Source organism: Rhea americana, unplaced genomic scaffold, assembly GCF_003343005.1.
Source record: "Rhea americana isolate MKP2758 unplaced genomic scaffold, rheAme1 scaffold_95, whole genome shotgun sequence".
Lineage (NCBI taxonomy): Eukaryota > Metazoa > Chordata > Aves > Rheiformes > Rheidae > Rhea > Rhea americana.
In genome coordinates this window covers 638,400-660,286 of record NW_028187144.1, presented here as the reverse complement: position 1 = coordinate 660,286, position 21,887 = coordinate 638,400, and the positions used below count along the sequence as shown (strand labels likewise).

The 21,887-nt window shown below is 45.6% G+C and overlaps 1 protein-coding gene across 1 annotated transcript; it reads left to right on the top strand.

Annotated features, from left to right (window-relative positions):
- The first annotated feature begins 11,973 nt into the window (after positions 1-11,973).
- Positions 11,974-12,615, top strand: CCDC70 (coiled-coil domain containing 70). Its single transcript, XM_085324992.1, has one exon. It carries the CDS (start codon positions 11,974-11,976, stop codon positions 12,613-12,615), a length of 642 nt encoding a protein of 213 aa, XP_085181118.1.
- Positions 12,616-21,887: the final 9,272 nt, after the last annotated feature.

Sequence of the window (21,887 nt, the reverse complement as noted above, 5' to 3'; positions counted from 1 at the left end):
TGTTTTTTTTTCCCATTCTCTCATTTATAAAATGCACCTTTGGCCAACTGGTCAGTGCATTTAACTCAGTTGGAAGACAATGAAAACATACCCAACACAGTATCTGTTCAACAGAGCTAAAAATACTAATTCTTGGAAGACAAGGACCAATATCATTATTTGTAGACTTAATTCAAGGGAAAACAGAACCATAAGTTTAGTGTAAAACAATTATGGTGCAAGATAAAAGTTGCTGAAAGGGTTTCAGAATAGAAACACTGCAGAAAGTTTAGGAGACTACAGATGAGCRAGAGACAGTGAGCTGGGATGGAGCTCACTGTAATATTCAGCCATCTAGTGTCAGGCGTCTACAACAGTCATCTACCCACAAACTTCCACTGTGGTCCAGGGAGAGCAATGGGTTGATTCAGTTCCCAAAATGTAGGCATTTAGTCCCGCCTGAGATGCTTGAGGTATGCTGCCCAGCCTGCAGGCACCAAACCAGAAGGGTGAGGCGCTCCTGCAGGTCCTGGGTCATATCTACCAGTCCTGTAAAGATGTCCTGGATAATCCAGGGTATCTTAATCCTCCCTGGTAACCTATATTTAGGCACTGGATCAGGCCCCTAGTGGTTCAGTTCTTCAAAGGTAGGTGTCCACTCCAGGGTGGCTGAACAGCTCTCACATTGGTCTGATCCACAGTCCAACAGGAGGTCGCAGGTGAGCACTCATACCATTGACAACCTTGCTCCAGTAGCTACAGTCTGGGACTGAATCCAACCCTGCTAGTCTGTGAAGGTGGGMAACACTGGAGTTGCCTCACTTTGGGTTTCTTTCTGCTGCAGGACTGTGTTGCAGAGACTAGGGAGAGAACATCCGGCCTCTCACAGCCACGTGTTTCCATGTGTAGAGTATAAYGTCATCTCATGGCTAAAGAAGATAAATTTAAGTTAATGAAATTCAGTAGTGTCAGATCGTCCTCAGGGGAGCTTTGTAATCTGTCTCCATCTGAGAGAGGGAGAGAAAAGCAGACTGTGGCGGGGACACCAATGGATCGCTGAAGAAGTTTACTGAGAGGAATGGCCATAGCTGGAGTGGTAGATGGAGAAGGCCCACAACAGRAACCCCTAGGGGAGAGACTAGCTGAGTGGAAATGGCTGTGGCATCCAAGACAGGAGAAGGGGCACACCAGTATGGGCCACCAGTGGAGGAAAGGATTACCCATGGAGGAGATGCTGAGGGGGAACAAAACACAGCATAGGGGAGGAATGTTCACATCAGGCTGGTGGCAGGAGACTACAAAGGGYGCATGAACCCCCTTTTAAAGACATTGGATTTCCAGAGGACCCCAAGAATTTCCTCCACAAAGAGGAGGTGATAGTAGTTCCCTAGATAGCTAACACAGGACTGATATGGCATAACAAACCCTGTATTTTGGGCTCCTTTCAGATCTGTTCAATAACTTTCTGTATCCTGGCCTTCAGATAGCAAAAATACAATTTTAGGCTAAGTTGYAGTTGTGTGAAAGTCAGGTTAGGAGCCTAACAGCTGAGTCCTATAGCAAATCAGGTCTCTGGCTGACATCTAAGCAAGCAGACTTCCTAGACCAAATGGTCCACTTCTGGTGAAATGTTAGGCCTATCATTGCCTCTCCTGCAGAAAACGTGTTTCAGAGATGCACTGCCATCTCAGGCCAGGTTTTAAATCATACTGTCCCAAATTTTTTTCTGCTTTAGTGGGTGAGRTGTGACTTTATTTGTTTGGGCTGCACAAGTATCTCAAGTCTCACCAGATGGCACTATGCTCAAAGGTTGACTTGGGACAGCACAGGAGGGCACAGGGTGTCCAAGCAGGAGGAGCAGAGGTGTTTTTACAGTGTTCAGATGCACAAGTAAATTCTCAGGACCTGCCAAGCCAGCTGCAGTTGCAAGTGTACCACCTTAGCCTATCCCAAATGAGACGCCACTCAAAGCTCAGGGAACAGGTTTAAACTAAGTCACATTCTCTTGCATTTGGGGCGGGCTAAGAGCACATCCAGCACCGCGCTGTGGGGAAGCACCATGTCCCTTCGGTTCATCAAACACACCCGAATGGCAACACCGTTCACAAAGACATACGTACATACACGAGATACGGACGTCTTGTATTTTCATATGATCTCGTCATGGGCAGCACTTTCAGAAATTTGCAGAAAGACCCACACAGATTTGCATGTGAAGAGCAACAAATTAATACTGAGGAGCAGGGGCTGAGGAGCTGTGGCCATGAGCAGGTCTCATGGACAGCTCCCAACTAAGGGTGCTGCTAGGGCTGATTCGGGCCCTTCTGTAGGCACCAGTGTGGGATCACCTACTCTTCAGTGTAGCTACTAGCTTCCAGGTTTCTACCATACTTGCCCATAGACAGAGTGCAAGCGTGATCTGGGGCAAAACCTACATGCCATGGCTTTCCAAGGTTACAGTCCACATATCAAATGTCCAGCTGGGGACCCAGAGCTGAGAAACCTGCCATCTGCACGCTGAGCAAAGCGGAAAAAGGGCTGCAGTGGGGGCCTGCAATGGCCTGTGCCCACGCTCGGACACATCTGACACAGATTTGCAAGGGAGGCACGTGGATCTGGCCAGGATGCTTTGYAAATGTTAACCTCCTCAGAGTGCAYTGCCATGTGCTGCGGCTGCTGAGCCACAAAGCTGCACCTGATGGCATGGTCAGAGCCAGCCTGCCATGAGCCAGGCACGTCCAGGTGCCTTCTGAGAGAATTAGAAAATGAGGAGAAGGCGAAGCCAGCTGGGACTGTGCAAACAYGTGTTCTTGTGCCAAGGAGCCCTGGCATAAGCAGCAGGCTGAAATAACTAAGGGGCTCATATATGTTGATTCCTTCTTATTTGCAAGTAGAAGAGAGACAAAGATGGAGATATTTGATATACAAGCTGGTGATTGCAAGCAGCACAAAGCTGGTTTTTAGGGTTACCAAATTTGATATAGGCCTTGAGTAGGGTCCCCAACAGAAACCTAGCACACAAAGATGATTTCAGCGCTCTTTTTCAGAATTTTTCAGGATTATTCAATGTTTTCCACGTTTAACCCTTGCCTTTAAGAGTCATCTACATATAAGACCTGAAGTGCTGGCGCACATTAAATTGTATACTCCATGCCATTTCTTTGGATTAGTCAGGCGGCACAGGATCCTCGGACCTCTGTATGGATGTGCTCAGCTGGACTTAGCAAACAGTAAGAAATGGCTAAGAATAATTTAGGACTACAGTCTTCCTCATCAATAGCCAAATCAGCTAAAAGAGTGTGTCACAGGACATGCTGAATATATCGAGGAGGRTAGGAAAGGCGTACTGAAGACAGAGGGTGGCACTTCTGCTGGCTATACTTTGCTCTATGTTAGAGAGAACTGAGCAGTAACTGAAAGAAAATGTCTTTATCCTTTTTGGAGTCTGCTCAGCTCAAACTCTGCCTGGGTACCTGTCTCATCTCAACATAAAACATAGAAAAACAATGTTTTTAAAAATCTTACCACTCTCTGTTACTTGGCATGATAACCTATGAGTACCTATGCTATAGTGGAGAGACCTATTTGGAAGATGTTTGCAAGGACTGGTCCTTCTGGTGGGTCTCTGTTTGCTGCCTCTGGCTGAGGTCAGTTTAGCGATTGCTTCCATCAGTTCGCTAGTTCATATCAGGTTACTTACAAAAGCCTAGCATTCAGGCTTTTTCTTTCTAAGAATCTTTTCCATATTTTTACCYGCATTTTTGGCCATTAATTTCTCATTTCTTCTCCAGGAGATAGTGCCTGTGGATGCYGTTCTTTCATGTGTGGCACTGTTTATTAAGCCATTCAAGCTGCCACTTACTGCCAGCTACAAAACACAGCTCAACTTGTAGCACAGCAGTCCCACACTGGACGGCACAAGACAGGTTCTCTCCACTTAGTATCTCTTCTTCCACATGTATTTAACACGTTCTGGTGGAAACTGGCATAGTGATAACACTTTTGAAAAAAATCCAGTGCTTTTCCAGACTCTTCGGAACAAGTGAAGGGTTTCACGGGGRTGGGAAAGAGCGCACAAAGAGCCTTTACCTTTTGCCTAAGTAGACAGCTGATCAGGATCCAAGTTTTCCGTAGTCAGCATGCATGAACATCAGAACAACATCATGAACATCAGGGCAACATGAATTGCATTTATACTAAACTTTTACTTTCCTTTTTGCTTCAACAGAGAGCTCAGTGGRCTTGAGCAGCTCTAAGATTCAACAATTTTAGGACCGTATGAATTGTAACATGTACTGAGCTTTTCCTTAATGCACATAAGGCTTTGTTGTTCAGTCTTGCATGAGGGCAAGTTGGTGATCTAGTAGCTGCGAAGGCACTTTGTATCTGGTCTCTGTCTCTGAGCTGTGAAACAAGGGTGACCATGCACCTTTTTCCATCCAGTGGATGACAGTTTAGTCTGTTTAAATTCTCCAAGGGAGTCGCTGTCCTCTGTTCTGTAAATGCAACGTGCAATCTGAGCCCCAAGGCAAGTGGGACCCCTGCGGGTTACTATAATGAATAATAATAATAAAAGCATACGGTGAGTCCTTCTAATCAACACTACTGACTTTAATTTATTCAGCATTAGGAAAATAACAGTATTAATATTTGCCAAAATATTATAACAGATTGACTTAAATGTAATGTGAGGCCTTCTGACATACAGAAACAGCAGATAAAAAATAAAGAAGACAAGATAAGATATTAGAAAAGACAGAGGTATGGGGAAATCATACATGGGGTTCAGTTATCTTAATCTACTAAGACAAAGGCTAAGAGGCTATAGCTAAACTCTGTAACTATATTAGGGATAAAGAAAAGAGTTGCTTATATAGAAAGGAAATACTGGATTTGGAACAACAAATAAATGGGCCACGAAATAGAAGCTGATTTCTAACCATCAGAGCAGTGAGAATCTGGAACAGCTTCTCTATAACAATAGGAAATGTCTTTTACTAGCCTAAAGAATATCACTGCCAGGAACGCAAGCTCTTCATCTGGTCTGATACAAACTGGTCTGAAACTTCAAATTAAGTGCAGTTGCTCTGAGTTTAATTAACCAGATGAGAGCCTGCTAAGATGGTGGGGGGGGGGTGAGGGKTTTTTTGTTTTGTTTTGTTTTAGTTCTGGGGTTTTTTTGCTTGCACTGATGGGTTTGGAATGGATTTATTAAGAGATGGTTTCTCGGTGCTCATGAAGGTGCACGGCAGTACCACAGACGTGGACTTGYGTGCAGTAGTCAGAAGGCTGCCATGGAAAGGTCTCTCTGTGYGGTATCGCTCTAGCTGTAAGACGATATATGTGATAGAACATCCATGAAATATAGGACACTGAATTTGAGAACTCTGGGTGAATTTTTTGACCAAAGCCAAGTTTTACAACAGGGGATTGTAACCACAATTGGAGGTTTATTCGCCACTGAAAGGTGTCCAASGTTTCTTTCACAAATATAGACCTGACTTGCTGTGGGTTATACGAGGCTTTGTTTAAAGTAAATTAAGATATTTTGTGATTCTGTAAGTCCTGTCTTCTCATTTTCTCTCTAAAAATATCTGCTTTGCAAGTCCAAAGGTACCTGAGCACTTGCAGCAATAACAAATGAACTCTCTTGTGCACCATAACATTTCCAGGAACATRGCTCCCTTGGTTGGTTTAGCTCCATATTAGCCTGACAGGAGAGGAAATCGGGCCAGGCAGCTGTAAACAGTGGTCAAGAAGCGATTACTGCTATTTTAACATTGGCAAAGAATAAAGGAGGATTGTTCAGAGGAGAGTGCGGCAGACAGACCGTCCCGGGAGCAGTGGCTGGGGATGAGGGGACAGAGGACCCGGCTCTGTCRTGAGAGGAGACAAGAGGAGATTTTCAACACTCATGTTTCTGTGACTGCATATACTGAGGGGACAAGTACTGTTTGATCACAGGAGGCAGATCTCTTTCCCAGGAGACAGAAGGAACAAGAGCTATTGTAGCTATGTTCATGCATTTAGGGATCATCGCCACCAGCAATCCTCAGCCTTTGCAGGCTCCCAAGTGACAAAACTGAGCAGGGAAAGAATTGGGAGCAACATCACACTTTGCTTTCCCTCAAAGCCCCTGACCTAACTTTTATTTCCTGAAACAGGAATATTCCTATTTTATAAACAGGGAGTCACAAGCCAATGAGTTCAGGGAATGTGATGGAGGTCATACAGGAGAGCTGGAAGTAGAGCCTGAACCCAAGGGAGTCGCCCACTGCCTTGGGACCACTGCTCTGCCTATCAGTAGGTAGTGAAAACATTAGCATCACCAAAGAGCATCACCTCACCGCACAGAGCCTGCACTGGGACAGAGGCAAATGGCTGAATACACACACACACACACACACAAAGTTGACTATTGTCACCTATTAGGTCACAGAACCAAGACTCGGGAGGGACTTGGTCTCAAGTCCCACCTCTGTTGGACTCTCTGGGCAGATTCAGCTCCTAATTGTAGGTACCTAAATGTTGTTGTCAAGATGCCCCAGCTATGAGCCCCACCTCTCATTAAAGCTAACAAAAGCCTCCTCAACACAGCTGACAGAGTCTTTAGGGTGATTCAAGTCACCATGAAGCAGAGCATGCCTTTGGTCAGTCAGATCACTCTCCAGGCACCACTGACTCATAGCCACCAGCATTCAGACACCTACACATTGGCATCCACAATCGGGAACTGAATTGCATCCTCCGTCTCACACCACCACTTTGGAGAAAGATCACAAGCAATGCGCAACAGCACTTCCCCTGAGGGCTCTTAGCAACTAAGCACCTGTGTTCCTAATGGCTTTGCTCTGCATCATGTGTCATTCAAAAACTCTGGGAGTGTCGTCTTAACTGGGACCTCAGYGCTTCAGCAGCACATCAAGGACAGCAGACGAGTGCCAGGATTGCCCGGAGCAGTTGGCAAGGGAGCACGGTGCAGATTGTCTCTGGAACCTCCGTGTCCTTCGGACAGTTGTTGCTACGGCAGCAGCATCCTCCCTCCGGCTCCAGCTGTGCGAGTGTGAGGAACAAGCAATTCAGGGGCGGAAAGCATCTGGGAAAGTCCTCGTCCATATGTAGATTCCAGCCAAATTTTGAGATCCCATGAATGGCTTGTGCTTTCYCTTGGCCCTTCCTCCCCCAGAAGGGCTACGGTGGTCTTCTGATCCTAGTGCCTTGAAAGGAAAACCACGTGTTTTTTATTGATGTGCCATAGACAAATGTTTTGTCAAGCCTGTCCTTTCCAGGAAGTTTGTTGCTGGTGACAGTGAGACGATGGCTGCAGATGAAAGCACTTTGAGTTAAATCCGCCTCCACACTTTACCAGGAAATTTGTTTTGAAATGGAGAAGGATGAAGAACGGAAACCCAGCAGATCCTCTTTGGCTATTGGGATTTATCTGGTGAGGAGGAAAGAGATGAATTACAAAAAAGTCAGGAGAGGAAGGAAAACAGCCCATCCTGCTGCTGCAGCCCCATGGACTGATGGTGAGAGCCAGAACAGGCTCAGGAACTTATACCCAAGTTCCACCATGTCATCTCTGCACCCACCATTCATTGTGTGGTTTACTGGACTTGCATCTTTTCTACAAAAGCAATGTTTTCCTTCAAGTTCRGAAAATAGTTGACCAAATATTCTTTCTCTCATTATTATTTTCCAGCCATAGGATCAAACAGAGAGCTATAGCAGGAAGATACCATGCAAGAAAACATTTCAGAAAAAAGAAACAGCCCCTGGAGGAAGAGATGGAGCAAACTGAGAAAAAGGAAAAACCTTCCCAGAATCAAGGCAACTCATTTGCAAAGAGGGAAATAGTTCATCTGGAAAGAAGAAAAGGGACTGGGGGTAACAAGAAGCTTACCAGGATAGTAAGACTTAGTGAACAGGATTATATTTGAACTATTACYATATAAAAGAATTGTTTTCTGATCGTCAAACAAAAAAACATCGAAGCCACCCCACAGGAAAAAAAATGTTTTGGTAGAAGCCTCCCTGTAGCCTTTTACAACCAAACAGAAACCAAAGAGCCTCCTCTAAATTTTAATATAATTTTGACAGAAAAAATAGGAACAATATCATCCATCAGTGAAGCATCTGTTTCACATCCTGTATCGTCAGCCCTTGAGCTGCACAAATGTATTTACAGCATATATAATGAAAACATTGCATATGTTCACAGAGAAGTCCAACTGGCCAAGCTTTCAAAACGGGAACCTAAATCCAGATTGAAACACCTCCTGTAAATACAGGCCTGAGTTTTAAATCCTCTCATCCATCACTTCTTCCCAATGACTTTAGTAGGAGCAACCCATTGGAAAACTCAGGATACTCATTTATAGCAAGTGCTTACAGATGGATTTCGTATCCCATATTTACTTTTGAAAAGGGTCTGGTCTTTGCTATAACGATGCTTAGTTTTAGCTCCATTACTTGTTCTTGTTCGAATAATGCAATAGCACTTATAGCGGGTGGCAAATTCAGACGTACAAATGTAACAACATAATCTGAGTATGTGTCTAATGCTTCGTGGTAAGTACTGCTCATGATTTCCAGGACGGGAGCTGAGGAGTGTAATGTAACCCAAGGATGGATGTTCTTCAGAAACGTGAACAATATGAAGCAAAGCCCCAGTGAGAAACCTAGTGGCACCTCTTAGCTCCACCGAGCATCACTCACTTTGAATCAATGGCTTTAAACTTTGTGAAATGACATCACTATAGGTGACCAACTGGTCAGTGTCAGCGGTGGGCCTCAGACACCCAGCTGCCACCAGGGCTGCACTCATGTGAGTATTGTATGCCCTTGTTCTAGAGCTTTACGAACAATAAGTTTTTCAGTAGCATGACCGCAATTGTTATCATAGTGGTTTTTTTTTTTTTTTTGATATTGAGAGGTGGAAAAAGTAAGGCAAATAATAAAAGTCTCACCAAGTGAAGAGATAATTTTATCAATTTCAGTTTACATCTATCCATAAGGCTTCACTCTAGTAAGAGAATAGCCCTCAGCTAGCATAAGACATGCTGGCCATTAGTTCTGTATCTTAGCGGTGTCTGCAGAAACCCAGCGACTATCATTTTGATGACAATTGAAAGAATGTTTGCAAACTTGTGGAACAAAATGATATAATTTAGCAATTTTCTATGAGATAATAATGATGTTCTAATTGAAAAATGTACTCTGATATAATTATCGTACATCTTTACAAGCCTGCCTCAGGAATGCAGTTAAAAGAAAAAATGGGAATATTTTTACCAAGCCATGTAAGAAAAAGCTCTCAAAGTTTTATTTGTAACATTTGATGCACATTCTGGAGATGGAATCTCATGTCTGACAAGCTCTGGGGGCCAGATCCGGAAGAGGTTTTATGCATACAAATCAGGAACAAACTTAAATGTGGGACTCATTCATAAGTATAGATGCCTCGTGCCTGAGAAGGCCTTATGGCATCTCCCCTGGCTTCCAGCTGCAACTCCGAAGGATATAGGTCTCCTTTGTGTCATTTTCTGCCAGACCATCTGCAGACCTCTTCTATATTCTTGGGTGTCTAAAACAGCACTGGTTGCCTATGTTTAGACATCTGAATTACTTCCTACATGTCAGAGTCAAACTTGTTATCCAAGGAGTTATCCAGCTGAACTCAGCAGATGCCTCCTTGGACTACCCAGAGGTCCTTGCACCCTGTGACAACAACACTGCTCTGGTGGGCCCAAACTGAGCCTGGCACCAACAAGGAGGCAGCAGTTGTTAGTGTCAGTCCCTSGACTGCTTCTACAGTTCTCCCTGTGCCCAGTACAACAGGCTAGAAGGAGTCTGTCTGACTTTTATCCAAAGCCTGTTTCATAGAAAATACATAAACTGTCAAGGAAGCAAGGACCAGAATCCACATTTCCCTCTCCTATCCAKATTTCTACAGAATTAGATGTTTTGGTTTTCTCCTTCAGTGTGATACAACTTCAATAGGCAGGGGAGAAACTATTGCAGTCCCTCAACAGAATCTGCAAATTGGCACTGTTTGCCTAGGAGAGGGGATCTGTGGATTTGAGTCACCACCAACRCAGAAAAGGGAGTGGAGAGGAATTGCTTCCGCAGGGCTGTGCCAGAGTCTGTGAAACGCAGTGAGACACGGGGTATGTGCGTAACCTGTCTAGGCTGCAGAGGACCTGACCTAAAATATTAGTGGTATCATATTCTRTGCCAATGAGCAGGACAAAATGAGCTAAGTAAAAGCAAAGCCACCTTTATTTTAAAGAAGAGACTGAGTATTTGTAACTGTTAGCGGACTGCGTAGGGAAAGTGTAGGGACAGCAGAGCCATTGTCAAACCCCCTTTYGGTTGAGAAGAAATGACTGTTGTTTCAGCAGCTGTTCTGCAACTCAAGTAATAACATGCTCTGGGCAATTAGTTGCTGAGACATTTACTCACCTAATTTTCCCTGTGCTCTAGGCATGTGGTATGGTACCACTAACACTCCAGTTTGGGCAGTCTGGCTCGGTGGGCACGCCCGGTCCTGCTGGGATCCTCACACGGACTGGAGGCAAATTGGTGGGCCCAGGAGCTTCGTGAGAGTGAAGCTGAACATCTCTGCTTTCCTCCTTCTTCCTGACCTCTCAGAGCACGTTATGCTGCTGGAAGCAGGTTTAGGAGCCTAGAAGCAGCCTTAGGAGAAACCAGCAGAATCCAAATTCTCCCGTGTTCGCTGGGAGTACCTGGTAGGTTCCTCTGCTTGCCCTTGGCATAGCTCATCCTGGTTGCTGTGATGGAGCCAACCACCCTCAAGCCTGTGAGGCAGTTGAAGAGGAGATGATCAGCAGGAGCTGGCCAGATGTCACTAAAAGGCACCTTGACCATATATGAAACACCAGGGGAGAAGATGGGGTATGTCCCTGCCAGCAGCCAACCTCAGCTCTGGGAGAAGAGGAGAAGCCTGGGATGAGATGGGAGGAGGTCTGCAACACAAGCACAAGTGTCACCCTCAGGCTGTCTGCAGTGGGAGCAGAGCTCCAAGGGCTGTGTAGGAGGACTTTTGTGGTCAGTTCTTCCAGCACCCACTGCTATTTGCAACCAGAGCAGCTTGGGCTGTCCATCCAACCTGTCACCGTGTCCTTGAACTGTCACAGAGGCATGGCACCCTCCTTGCCTTCTCAGCCATTACTGAGAGCAGGCACATATTGCAGCTATCTGCATTGCCTCTGCTGCCCTGAGGCCTTTGCTGACTCTACAGCAAGGGATAGACAGGYTCATAATATCTTAATAACCAAGAGATTTTATTTATAAAGCAACTTGCTCCTTGCTATGGAGCTGGGGACACTGTGCAGTAAGTCGTAATAAATATAAGGAAACAGTATAAATAAGTAATCAGCTTTAATCCTAGCTGTAGAATTATTAGGCAAATCAGTGAACAGAAAACTAAATTATTGCTTTATTTTCATTGCTTTAAGTTTCTCATGATTCTGGAAACAGTAATTTTGGGGGAGTTTACCTGAAACGCAATGAAAGGRCAAGTGACACAACCAAGAGTCAAAGAGATGAGAGTGACTTGAGTACCGGAGGCTACGGGCGGACACATCTGTCCCGCAGCACGGGGCACGCTGAACAGGGTGGACTGGGCAGGGCCGCGGGTGGATCCTGGCACAACTCTGCACCTCACTCACAGTCAGAGACACCTGGAATCACTTCGGAAAATGACTTAGAGAAATCCCGGTCTTTCTATTACACAGCTGAGRTTCATGTTCAGATACCACAGCAATTTGTGCTATCTGAATCCTGGGTAAGGATTTTTCTTTTGCTCTTGGCAACTGTCTTTATTCATGGTAGAATGCCATTTTAAGCCAGTTTTGACATAGGTTTTAGTGGCATCGTCATTGACACCCGYCACTCTTCTTTCCTTTGGGCCATAGGGTGAGACACACTGGGCTGTGCTTGGCCTCAGCCCCCTCCGTCGTGGGCAAGTCCATGAACAAGAGCTGCCATTGCCACTTGATGTCCTGCTTTCCCTATTTCAACTCCCGTCAGCAGAAGCTCATCAAGAAGCTGTGGGCTGAGAAAGCTTTCCGGGAGGAGATTCAGAGTTTTCGGGAGAAAATGAAGAGCTTTMGGGAGAAGATCAAGGCCTTTCGGGAAAAAATCAGAGCTTTCAGGATGKCTATCCAAGCCTTCTGGGAAGAGGAAAAACCCATCTGGGAGGAGGAAACTGCCTTTCGTGAGGAAGAAAAAGTTTTTCAGGAGGAAGCAAAAGCCTTCTGGAGGGAATATCGTGACTTCTGGAAGGAATACAATGCTTTCTGGAAGAAAGATGAGGATTTCTGGAAAGAGGATCAGCTCCTCTGGGAGAAAGACAGAGTCCTTCTGGATGAGGACAGAGTCCTATGGGCAGAAGAGATAGCGCTGTGGGCAGATGAAAAAGCTCTCCTGGAAGAGGAAAGAGCGTTCTGGAAAGATGAGGAAGCCCTCCGAGAAGATGAAAAAATCCTCCAGGAGGATGAAATATTAATCTGGGAGGGGGCGTTTGGTCCCGGGAGAGAACAACGACTGCTTCTGGCTGTCGCCGTTGTTGCTGAGAGTCACAGTCCCACTAGCTGCAGAGGAAAAGCGTAGCCAGAGAGAAGGAAAGCACAAATTATTCTGCTGGGCTTAGAAACCTGTATATGCTAACATGACTACTTTATTTAACTTGTACTGTGCTTCAACCAGTTCTCTGAAATAGCATCTCTCATTCCAGAAAAAAACTCAATAAAAACCCTATGGAGTAAATCACAAGAGGGTTTCTGTTTATGCTGTTTGCTTTAAGGTGATTGCACTCAGGTTTTCAGGATACGGCACTAATCAGTGGGTTTACCCCACACTGCAGTGATCTGGCTGAAAGCAGCTTGGGACTCAGCCTCTCCGACACGGGCAGAGGATGGGCAGAGAAGTGGGAGGGACTGAAGAAGGCAACAGCGCAAGGACAAGACGGAAGCGGGAGGGAAAGGTGGCAGCGAGTAATTCTCCCCCTCAGCAAGAGGGAAATAAATTTASTAGTGAGAGTATGTATGTGTGTGTAAAAGCAGGAGGAGAGGACACATATGATGCTTATTTTGGATTTTATTTGGGTTATTATTTACCTGCTGAGCTCTCCCTGCAGGTAACTCCCCACTCCTGCCATGTATAGAAAATCTCTTATAGAGATTCTTACAGAAAAATACTAGAAAAATCACTCTGCAATGCAGCACGTGGCCAATATCCGGCAATATTTTCTGGGATGTGAGCACAGACCCAATACCTTCTGCTGAGAAAAAGTAGCTGTGGTGCAGAGATTGCTGGTTTCTTGCCTTTCTTTTCCGACACTCTGTGCTTTTCAGGGAGGAACTAAACTCACATGTTTCAAAGGCAGAGCTGTACGGGCTGATCTAGAGTCGAAGTTACATTTGACCCTCCATATATCCGTGACATTGGGGGACAAGAGCAACTATGAAAAGTATTAATCTCAGTCCAACCGAGCATTGAATTTTTCTCTGGCATGGCAGACACCATTGCAGAAGCCTTTACAGTTGCTACTGAAGACTCTGATGACTTCTGCAACCGTCAGGCATGTTTAGGCTGTCRCTCAAATCCATCATGCAAGCTCAGCCCTCCGTAAGCTGCTGGAGGATAAGGCTGGCTGTCCTCTTTAATTGCACTCAGAACAAATTATACACTATATCTTTCCTGAAAAATCCATGAATATTTATTGTTCAATGAATAACCAGCCCATAAAAAGCCAGCTGACTCAGCCAAGGTAGGAATGTTTGCAAACCTTGTTATTATTATTCCATTATTATCATGTAACCTAGAGATGGAAATGACCTCTTMGACCGTTCAGTCCAATTTCCTGCAAAGGCAGAAGCATGCCCTGCATTCGAACTTTATCATTAGGTACTTTGGAGAGAAAGAACTGCTCAAAAAAATAACAGTATTCAAAAAGTACTTGTCATTTAATATATCTTAATGTCAAAAAATTCAAGAATTTAACTCAGTTATTCAAATTCATGTGTCAAACTAACATCCATTTAAACTAAAATTAGACATATTTTTCCTTACAAAGAACTCAAAGCATGTGAATTGCTCTTATAAAAGATCCTATTCACTTTTTCTTTTGCATGAGAGTGGAGCAGTGCTTCTCTGGTGAGAGTGCTGTCAGTACAGTACAGAAGTGAAAATTAGGGAATTACACAGCGTAGCACAGAGCTAGAAGTTTAGCTGGACAAAAGGATGTGCCAATATGATCTCAGATTGCTGGAAGCTCCCCTGAAAATACTTCATCTGCACTCGCCTGAAGAACTGAAAATATTTGAATCATTGACTCACCAAAASTAGGGTGGAAGGATCCAAAGAAGCGGCCAAATCCACCTGCACCTCAAAAGCAGCGATACGTGGAATGTGCTGGGCAAACACTTGCCTATGTTGTTTTATTTTGTTAAATTTCCATCACTAGAGTGGTACAACCCCCCATCTCCCTTCTAGGGCTTTATGAGCCTCCTTGTTCTAATTTTTCCTCAGTGTCTAAGCTGCATCACCGTAACTGCAGTTTTGACCTCTTACTGTAATCCTATCCGCAGCAGATGTGGACAACAGCCCTCACTTTCACCTTAAATTTATCTGTCTGAAGCCTCTCCACCTAAGTCTACCTCTAACCAGCTTTGGCTTCTCTCTTCCTTCATTGACCAAGAGCTTTAGGAAATGCCTCTGTCATCTCTCCAGGTCCTCCTTCCAAAGCCTGAAAACCTGTGCTTTAGTGGTACGACGTCAAGTAGAACAGAGGTAGCCTGAGACCAGAATCAAACTTCTTGTGGCTACTGTTCAAATACAGAGGCATTGAAGAAAACAGTGGAAAAAGCAGCGTAACTTCACATTAAACACAAGGATAAAACCCAAAAGCTTGGGAAGGCATTCAACCCAAACAAGCATTTTATGTTGGCAGTGCAATTCATTTAAGCATCTCTGTGTGCCCAGGCAGGTTTCGCAGGCCTAGCAAATCCTGCGCAGGGSAATCTGATAACAGGGCACGGAAATTGGATGGGCCAGCTGGACCGGGCACTTGAATGCCAGTCGGCTTTCAGGAGCTTTTAGAGAAGCAGTGCATCACGGATTTGCAGGAATTGAAAGCTCCCCAGTGGCGTTGTTACACATTCCTGCAGCCTCAGCTCCCTCTACTTCTAGAAAACTCACCAGGGAGGATGCTGATAGATTGAAAATTCGTATTTCTAATACTCAAGAGCTTTTTCTTTTGAAGTTTCTGCTCCAGGGATTCACAGCAGCCTGTTTTCTGCTCAGGGACACAACAAAGGTGGAAGTTATGGTCAGCAGCTTCCTACCTCCAGGGGTGCAGAGCATCCCAAAGTGCAGCGCCTTGAGCAGGCCGATGGCAACAGTTTCTGCACGGAGCGGTGAAGATGTTCAGTCCTTAGTGCCAAAGCAGCATAAAGATTTGAATGGGAGAAATAAATAGCTCCTGACCTCACCTGCACATTTTAAAAATGCAGCATTGTCATCCAAAAGCATTTCTGATGCATCTATGAGCACCATAGGAGATGCAGAATGTGAAAAATGGTAGATTATTATAAGCCAACAGGTCTACATGTGTCATAAACTGAACTGAGAAGAGTGACAGAATAAAATTAAGTTTACTCAGTATATGTATGTGTAGATATGTGCATATATATAATTTCCAACTTTGCATGTCAGTCATTAAATAGAAGGAATGTAAAAGAACTGGGACGAAGGCTTTTGACTCATGTGAAATTGCAGGTATGGAGAGCATCTAGTAACAAATGTAAATCCTGCCACTCTGCCAGGAAGTATGACTGAGCAGCAGAAAAGTCAGTGTAAAGGGAGCCATCGAAAATGAGGGAGCAAGTAGAGTACTGGTACTGAAAATATCATATCGGGAAAAAATAATCATATTTTTATGCTTCAGAACATGAAGAGTCTACTTTGAGTTAAAGAAGAGGGGACCCACTAAAACATTATGTTTTCAGACAATCTCATAATACGAATTTCTCTCTCTCTTTTTAAATTTTCCACTACTTATGTGATTGAGTCATTTCAGATATTGTCAAAATTTGAGGACTTTTTTCAAGGCTTTTGTCCTGATCCAGCAAAAATCCCTTAGTGCATAATCCCCCAGAGCACTTGACTCGTTCCAAAGTCCCATCTTCATCCGTATTCAAAGTTAAAATGGTGATTCTGCTGCAGCTGGATCACAGKCAGGGTGGGCAGCTGGGAGGAGAGCACGTCGCGGTGGAGTTGAGCACAAACATTAATGCTTCAACAATGTGGGCTCTTACTAAATACAGGGAAATTCAGACATGTACCTGGGGTCTTCAGGAACTCTGCTGGCTGTGTAAATACGAGGAGTTTTTAAAATAAACTCAGCTGATATTTTACATCAGCAGGTCTGCGATACATTATAAATGACAGAGGGCCACAGCCGAGCAAACAACCGATGTCCATCGGCTCCGAACCGGCCTCTTGCTGTTTATGATCCTTGTGACAAATATACACACGCCAGGAGAGAAGAAGTGGCGCTGAACCGGTGGGCGCCTGCAGTGTGAGCAACATGTCATGACCTTCTCCTGGTCCCCCGGCCGCCCTGCCTCTGCTACCAGCAGCGCTTCTAYTGCCAGCAGCAGGAGCCGTGAACCTAGTGACTTACCAGTCCAGAGCGTTGATGCCACGGAAGCAGATGCCCTCGGCATGGGGCCGGGACAGCATACCTGTTGTCCTCACCTTCATTAGCATCCCGGACCTCGCCACAAAACCTCACGAAGGATGRTATTTCGTTGGGCCAGACGACGACGCAGCTATCCACCCGCCCCGTTTCCAACCTGACTTGTGACGGTGACAGTAAGAGCAGAAGCGACGTCCCGCTGGGCACGCAGTGGGCGCTGCTTTCGTGGGCGTGCTCCGTGCTGACTGCCCAAAACAAGCCTCCTTCCCTGCAGACTCCACAGAAACGTCAAGCTGCAGCCCAAACACGTGAAGTCACGCTGAAGCGACCGTTGCCTCGTACCTGCTATATATACGCTTAATTTTTAAAGTGAGCTACCTGAGATTTACATGGTAGGAGCAACGAGGGGAGAGGGGATCTATGTGAACGGATGTTCTTCCTAACGAAGGTGTAATAACAGAGGCAGCAAGGATCTCTCCGGAGGGAACCATCAGCCCTGCAGCAACCCCTCTAAAAAGCCACGGCAGAGTAAATTTACACTTAAAGCATATTGCCTTCCCACTTGGGGATCTCAAGGCACTCTATGCCGTTAGTAGCTTTACCCCACAGCTCTCCCAAGAGCTGYGCAAAGGACATTATTGCCATTTTAAAGAGGACAAGGCAAGCTGTGAGGCTGAGCGAGGTCAAGGCTGAAAAAGAAATCTGTAGCTAATCCACAAAACGCAACCCCTCCCTTTCCAGGTTTTTCCATGTTATCCGTGAGACTAGCCTGTCAGTGGGACTTAAAAAGAATCGCTCACAGATGATGCTTTTAAAAACATGTGGTCACTTTCCTTTACTTTCAACAGATTAAATCAAATTTTCAACACCTCAGGAGATCCCCGCTTTCCAGGGCACCCTCTGGGACCTGTGGGCAGCCTTCTCTGATCCAGTGTATAGCGTTAGCTGTGACTGTGTTAAAATGCATTTGAATAAACTCCCGTGGACTGTTTTTTCACCATTATTTATCTTTCCACCTACTTTTGCTCCATTCACAGATTCAAGCAGTTGTGGCTTTATTTTGACTTCCAAAACTCTTCCAAAGCTTCCAAAAGTGTCACTATGCCCAGAAGGCCAGTGTCTCTGCAGGCACCCATTCCCGGCTTCACTGCTCGTTGGAGGGTGGAGGACACCGCGTCCCAGCAGCACCTCAYGGCTCCCGTGTGGCCCACCATGCGCTGGGCCACCCGACAGTCTCTGGTTAGCCAGCCTTGCCCAGAAACAGCAGGAAGAACAAGACTGAGCTGTACACGGCTCCTAAAGTCCACACTGTGATTTCCAGGCTCTCTCGTGAACGTGGGATAACTCCTGACTTCACGTGCTTACGTACCATTTAACCGTGCACTTAACACCTCTGCAGCTTCTTCACACGTTACATGCGCACAGTCCTACTGCCAAAAACAGGCCAATATCTCCGCATGACAGTTGTAACAMGAAGAATATTGTTTTTACCCAGTTCTCTTGATAATACGCTGCAGACATCATGGGAAACCTGTGGGCTGGGTTTTCTAAAGACCAGCTAGGTCACCATATAAAGAGCTTTCCTGCTGCAGCAGACATCATTTTCACCCCTTTGATATGCATTTTGGCAGCAGGATCAACAAAATTAACCCTCCAGCATCCTCTGCRAGGCTTTTTATTTCACTTCTGTCCCTTCTCCTTGCTGGAGCAGCCCAGCCCAGCTCAAACCCAACTCTTTGCCCCAATGGCAGCAAGATTTGTYTACAGTTCATGCCGGCACCCAGGATTTCCTGATGCGTGGCAGCCTGGCTGGAGATAACATTCAGGTTATCATATAACATTCAGCTAGGCACTTTAAGAAATATAGAAAAAGTCAAAGTCAGACAAGCAAAAACATGGATTGGAAAGAGAGGATGTTGCTCGGAAAACACAAACGGAAAGTAGCCACTGCCAAAGCTCTCCTCACAGCATGCCTACTTCCCACCAAGCAGCAAACRACAGTTTGACAAGAATATGCAATGTTTAGTTGCTAAAAGGATTTATATTTCATGTAGAGATGCTGGACTCCTCAATTTAATGCTGGAATGTGAAATTATCAGTTCACAACCTCAAGCACAGAAATAATAACTGATGCAGCTCATATTGACAATGGTGCTTATTTTTAGACTGCCGTAGGCGTTCGCAGGCATTTTAAAGTGCCTTGATTATTTTTCATGCGTTTTTCCAGCAGGAATGAAGATTATTTCCTGTGATGTGATATAATGAATGTTGGGCAAAAACATGACCAAATGACTGTATTTTCATCTGAAATCAGACGATATTTCAGGGCAATTGCAGTTCTGAGGCTATATAGCTTTTAGTCTGCTTGTGTCTCTGAAGGGCCTTGACCAAAACCTTTTTTTGTGATTCTGCCCATTTTACCTTGTTCTCAGGCACAGCTGTGCTCCTTGCAGGCTGCAGAGAGGTTTCAGGCATAGATGTTCAAACAGGGGCATGTCTTCTCCCTCACACTCCCCACAGGAATGCTGTTTGTGGGACAATGTGATATATTAATAAATACCTTAATTACTTTTTTAAAACGCCGAAAAGGTAGAAGCAGTGAGAATGTTTCCACACGCAGGCCTTCTGGCCAGAAGCTCCAGAGAAGAAAACACTCTGGGTCGCTCTGTTCCCCAAAACAGAGACACACTGACAGAAAAAAAAAMCCCAAATTAGCCATTTTTTTAGTAGAATCAGTATGTTCTTAAAAGCAATCATGCATGCAAAGCTYGCTCTCCAAACTGACCACTTGATGTTTATTCTGGCTGGTGCCTAATAAGCCTTGGTCTTTAGGAAAGTGATGTTGAACGTTATTAGGGAAAGAGCTTGGGTCTCTGCAATGAGAGACCTGCAAGCAGAGCAGCCTGGCGCCATCGAGAGGGAAGTGTGCCCGTGCACAAGGTGTTGCCTCTCACTCATTTGTAATTTGTTGGGTTAACGGGCATCGCGGATCATTAAGCTTGGACCTCCACCCGTAGCCTGTCAGTCCATCTCATCCATGGCTCCACCAGCAGGATGGCTGTCAGCAGCACGGCACTGCTCGCTGCTGYCAAGAAAGTTTTATTGACATGAGGGAAGTGTGCCCTGCAATTTTGGGAAAGTTCTTGGACTGTTCCCTTGAAATAATACATTGTCTCCACAGGAACACCTCCAAGACATGTTTTGTTTTTCCTTTTGAGAGTTATACTTCAATACACAGTTTTAATCATTTAGCTGTGACTTAACAACAGGGAACGCAAAAGGCAGAGTCACGTAATTGCTCTCCCTGAGCAGTGAGTGTGCGAGGTATTCTGTGCATGAAGTGCTGCTAATATTTTTAGCTGTCTATCCCTTTTTTGGGAACAGATCCCTGGAAGAGGAGGGTGAGTGCCGGGGACAGAGGGAGAGGGGGTTGGGGTAGAAGATGAGGCAAAGGGTTTAACAAGGCCTAGGCACTAAAACAACACTATTTTTTTACCATTATTATTTTCATTTTTAAACAGGCCTTTTGAAGCATTTCAGGAATGTCCTCAGTGCATGCACTAGCTGCCTTGGGGGGGATGCCCTGAAGGCCCCGGACAGGCGTCTTGGGGCCTGGCCATACTGCCAGGAGTTGTTCCTGCCCCGGGGTTGTGCCAATGGGAAAGTGCAGGCAGCACCTCCGGACATGCGTCAAGGTCAGCCCCCCTGCAGTGGGGCCAGGGCTGAGCTGTCCACYTCTCTCTAAAGGCTCCAGTGGTGCCATGGGCTGGACCTTGGCTGGCCGCGGAAGGAGCTCAGGCACCTAGTGCGCCGGTAGATACCTACGTGTCAGGTAGGTACCTATTTATGGGTGTTGAACTCAACCTGATCTCAGAAGGGGTTTGCTCTTTAAGTCAACATATTGAGTCTGGGGAAAGCCTTCTGCTAGGAGGAGATGCCCTCTGAGTGTGCCAGAGAAAGCAGAGATAACCGTGTTCATATGCCTGAACTGCTGCTTCCCGGGTGAACCAAATTGCTCCCACCAGCATGGGCTCCTCAAATGCTGCTCTTTTTCTATCAAAACCCTCTCAGTAACAAAGTGACTTGAAGGAAAACTGGTAAATGTTGGTTGACTTTCATTAGCTACTTCTGATGTGCAGCTTTTCAAAGCAGGGACAAGCACTACGTTCCCAACCAGCAACAGGAACGGCCCTGGGAAATTTGCTCCCAACACGATGCCACATGATCCTCAGCACAGGCCAAGCAATGAGGCCAGCAGTACCTCTGACAAGGAAGCAGAAACCAAACTTGCACATGGGCTTTTGTGGCTGAAATACATTCCTCGGCTTTCCGGGGCCATGGGAAGCACTGGCTTCCCTGCTGTTTCTGTAGTAAATCGAGTCTTTTTTTTTTTTTTCACTAGGAAAGCCATCTACCAGCTCTCTGGTAATTGCTTTTATGGTAAGTTCAGTTAGGGCTGAATAACACTAATAAGGATAATTTTCCTGCAATTAATTATTTTCAAAAGGAATTGGGATTCGGCCAGGTGCTGATGAAGTCAGAGGTAAACGGGAGCTGGGCCATGCATGAAGCAATGAAGAAACTTTACCAGCAGTTTAAAAGCCGTATCATTTTCTTCATAAAACCAGATGGATACATCTTTCTGCAGCTCTTTGCAGTCACGTTTCGGACATGAGCTCTCCACTCCTTCTCCAAATTCTGCGCTGGTATTTCAGAAGAGAAACTAATATAAGACAAGAGACTGACATAAGGTAGAAAAGCCTGAGCCACAACTTGAAAATGATAGTAGAGCGAATGAGGAATAATTTGCTTGCTGTGAAATAACTCTTTTGGTGTAGAAAACAGGGCAGGGGAGAAMGGCGAGATGGAAAGAGACCTATGCACGAGGCACTGCCTGGCGTTTCTGAAGAAGCAGCTAAACGAAGACCCGCAGGGATACGGGGGCTTGCGGGGCTGTAAGTTGCTGTGCTGTTATCGCCGGTCCCGGGTTCAACGGCGCCCATCGCCAAGAGCAGCAGCGCGCCGCGGCTGCGGGACCTGCTCGCTAACTCGGCAGCGATGCGGAGGGGAGCGCGCACGTGAAATCCCCGCGCCGACACGCCGCTAGCGACTGCAGCGGTTTGCAGCCTGTAATTTTGAAATGAGACCATACAAATCATTGATCCCCCCCCCCCCCCCCAAA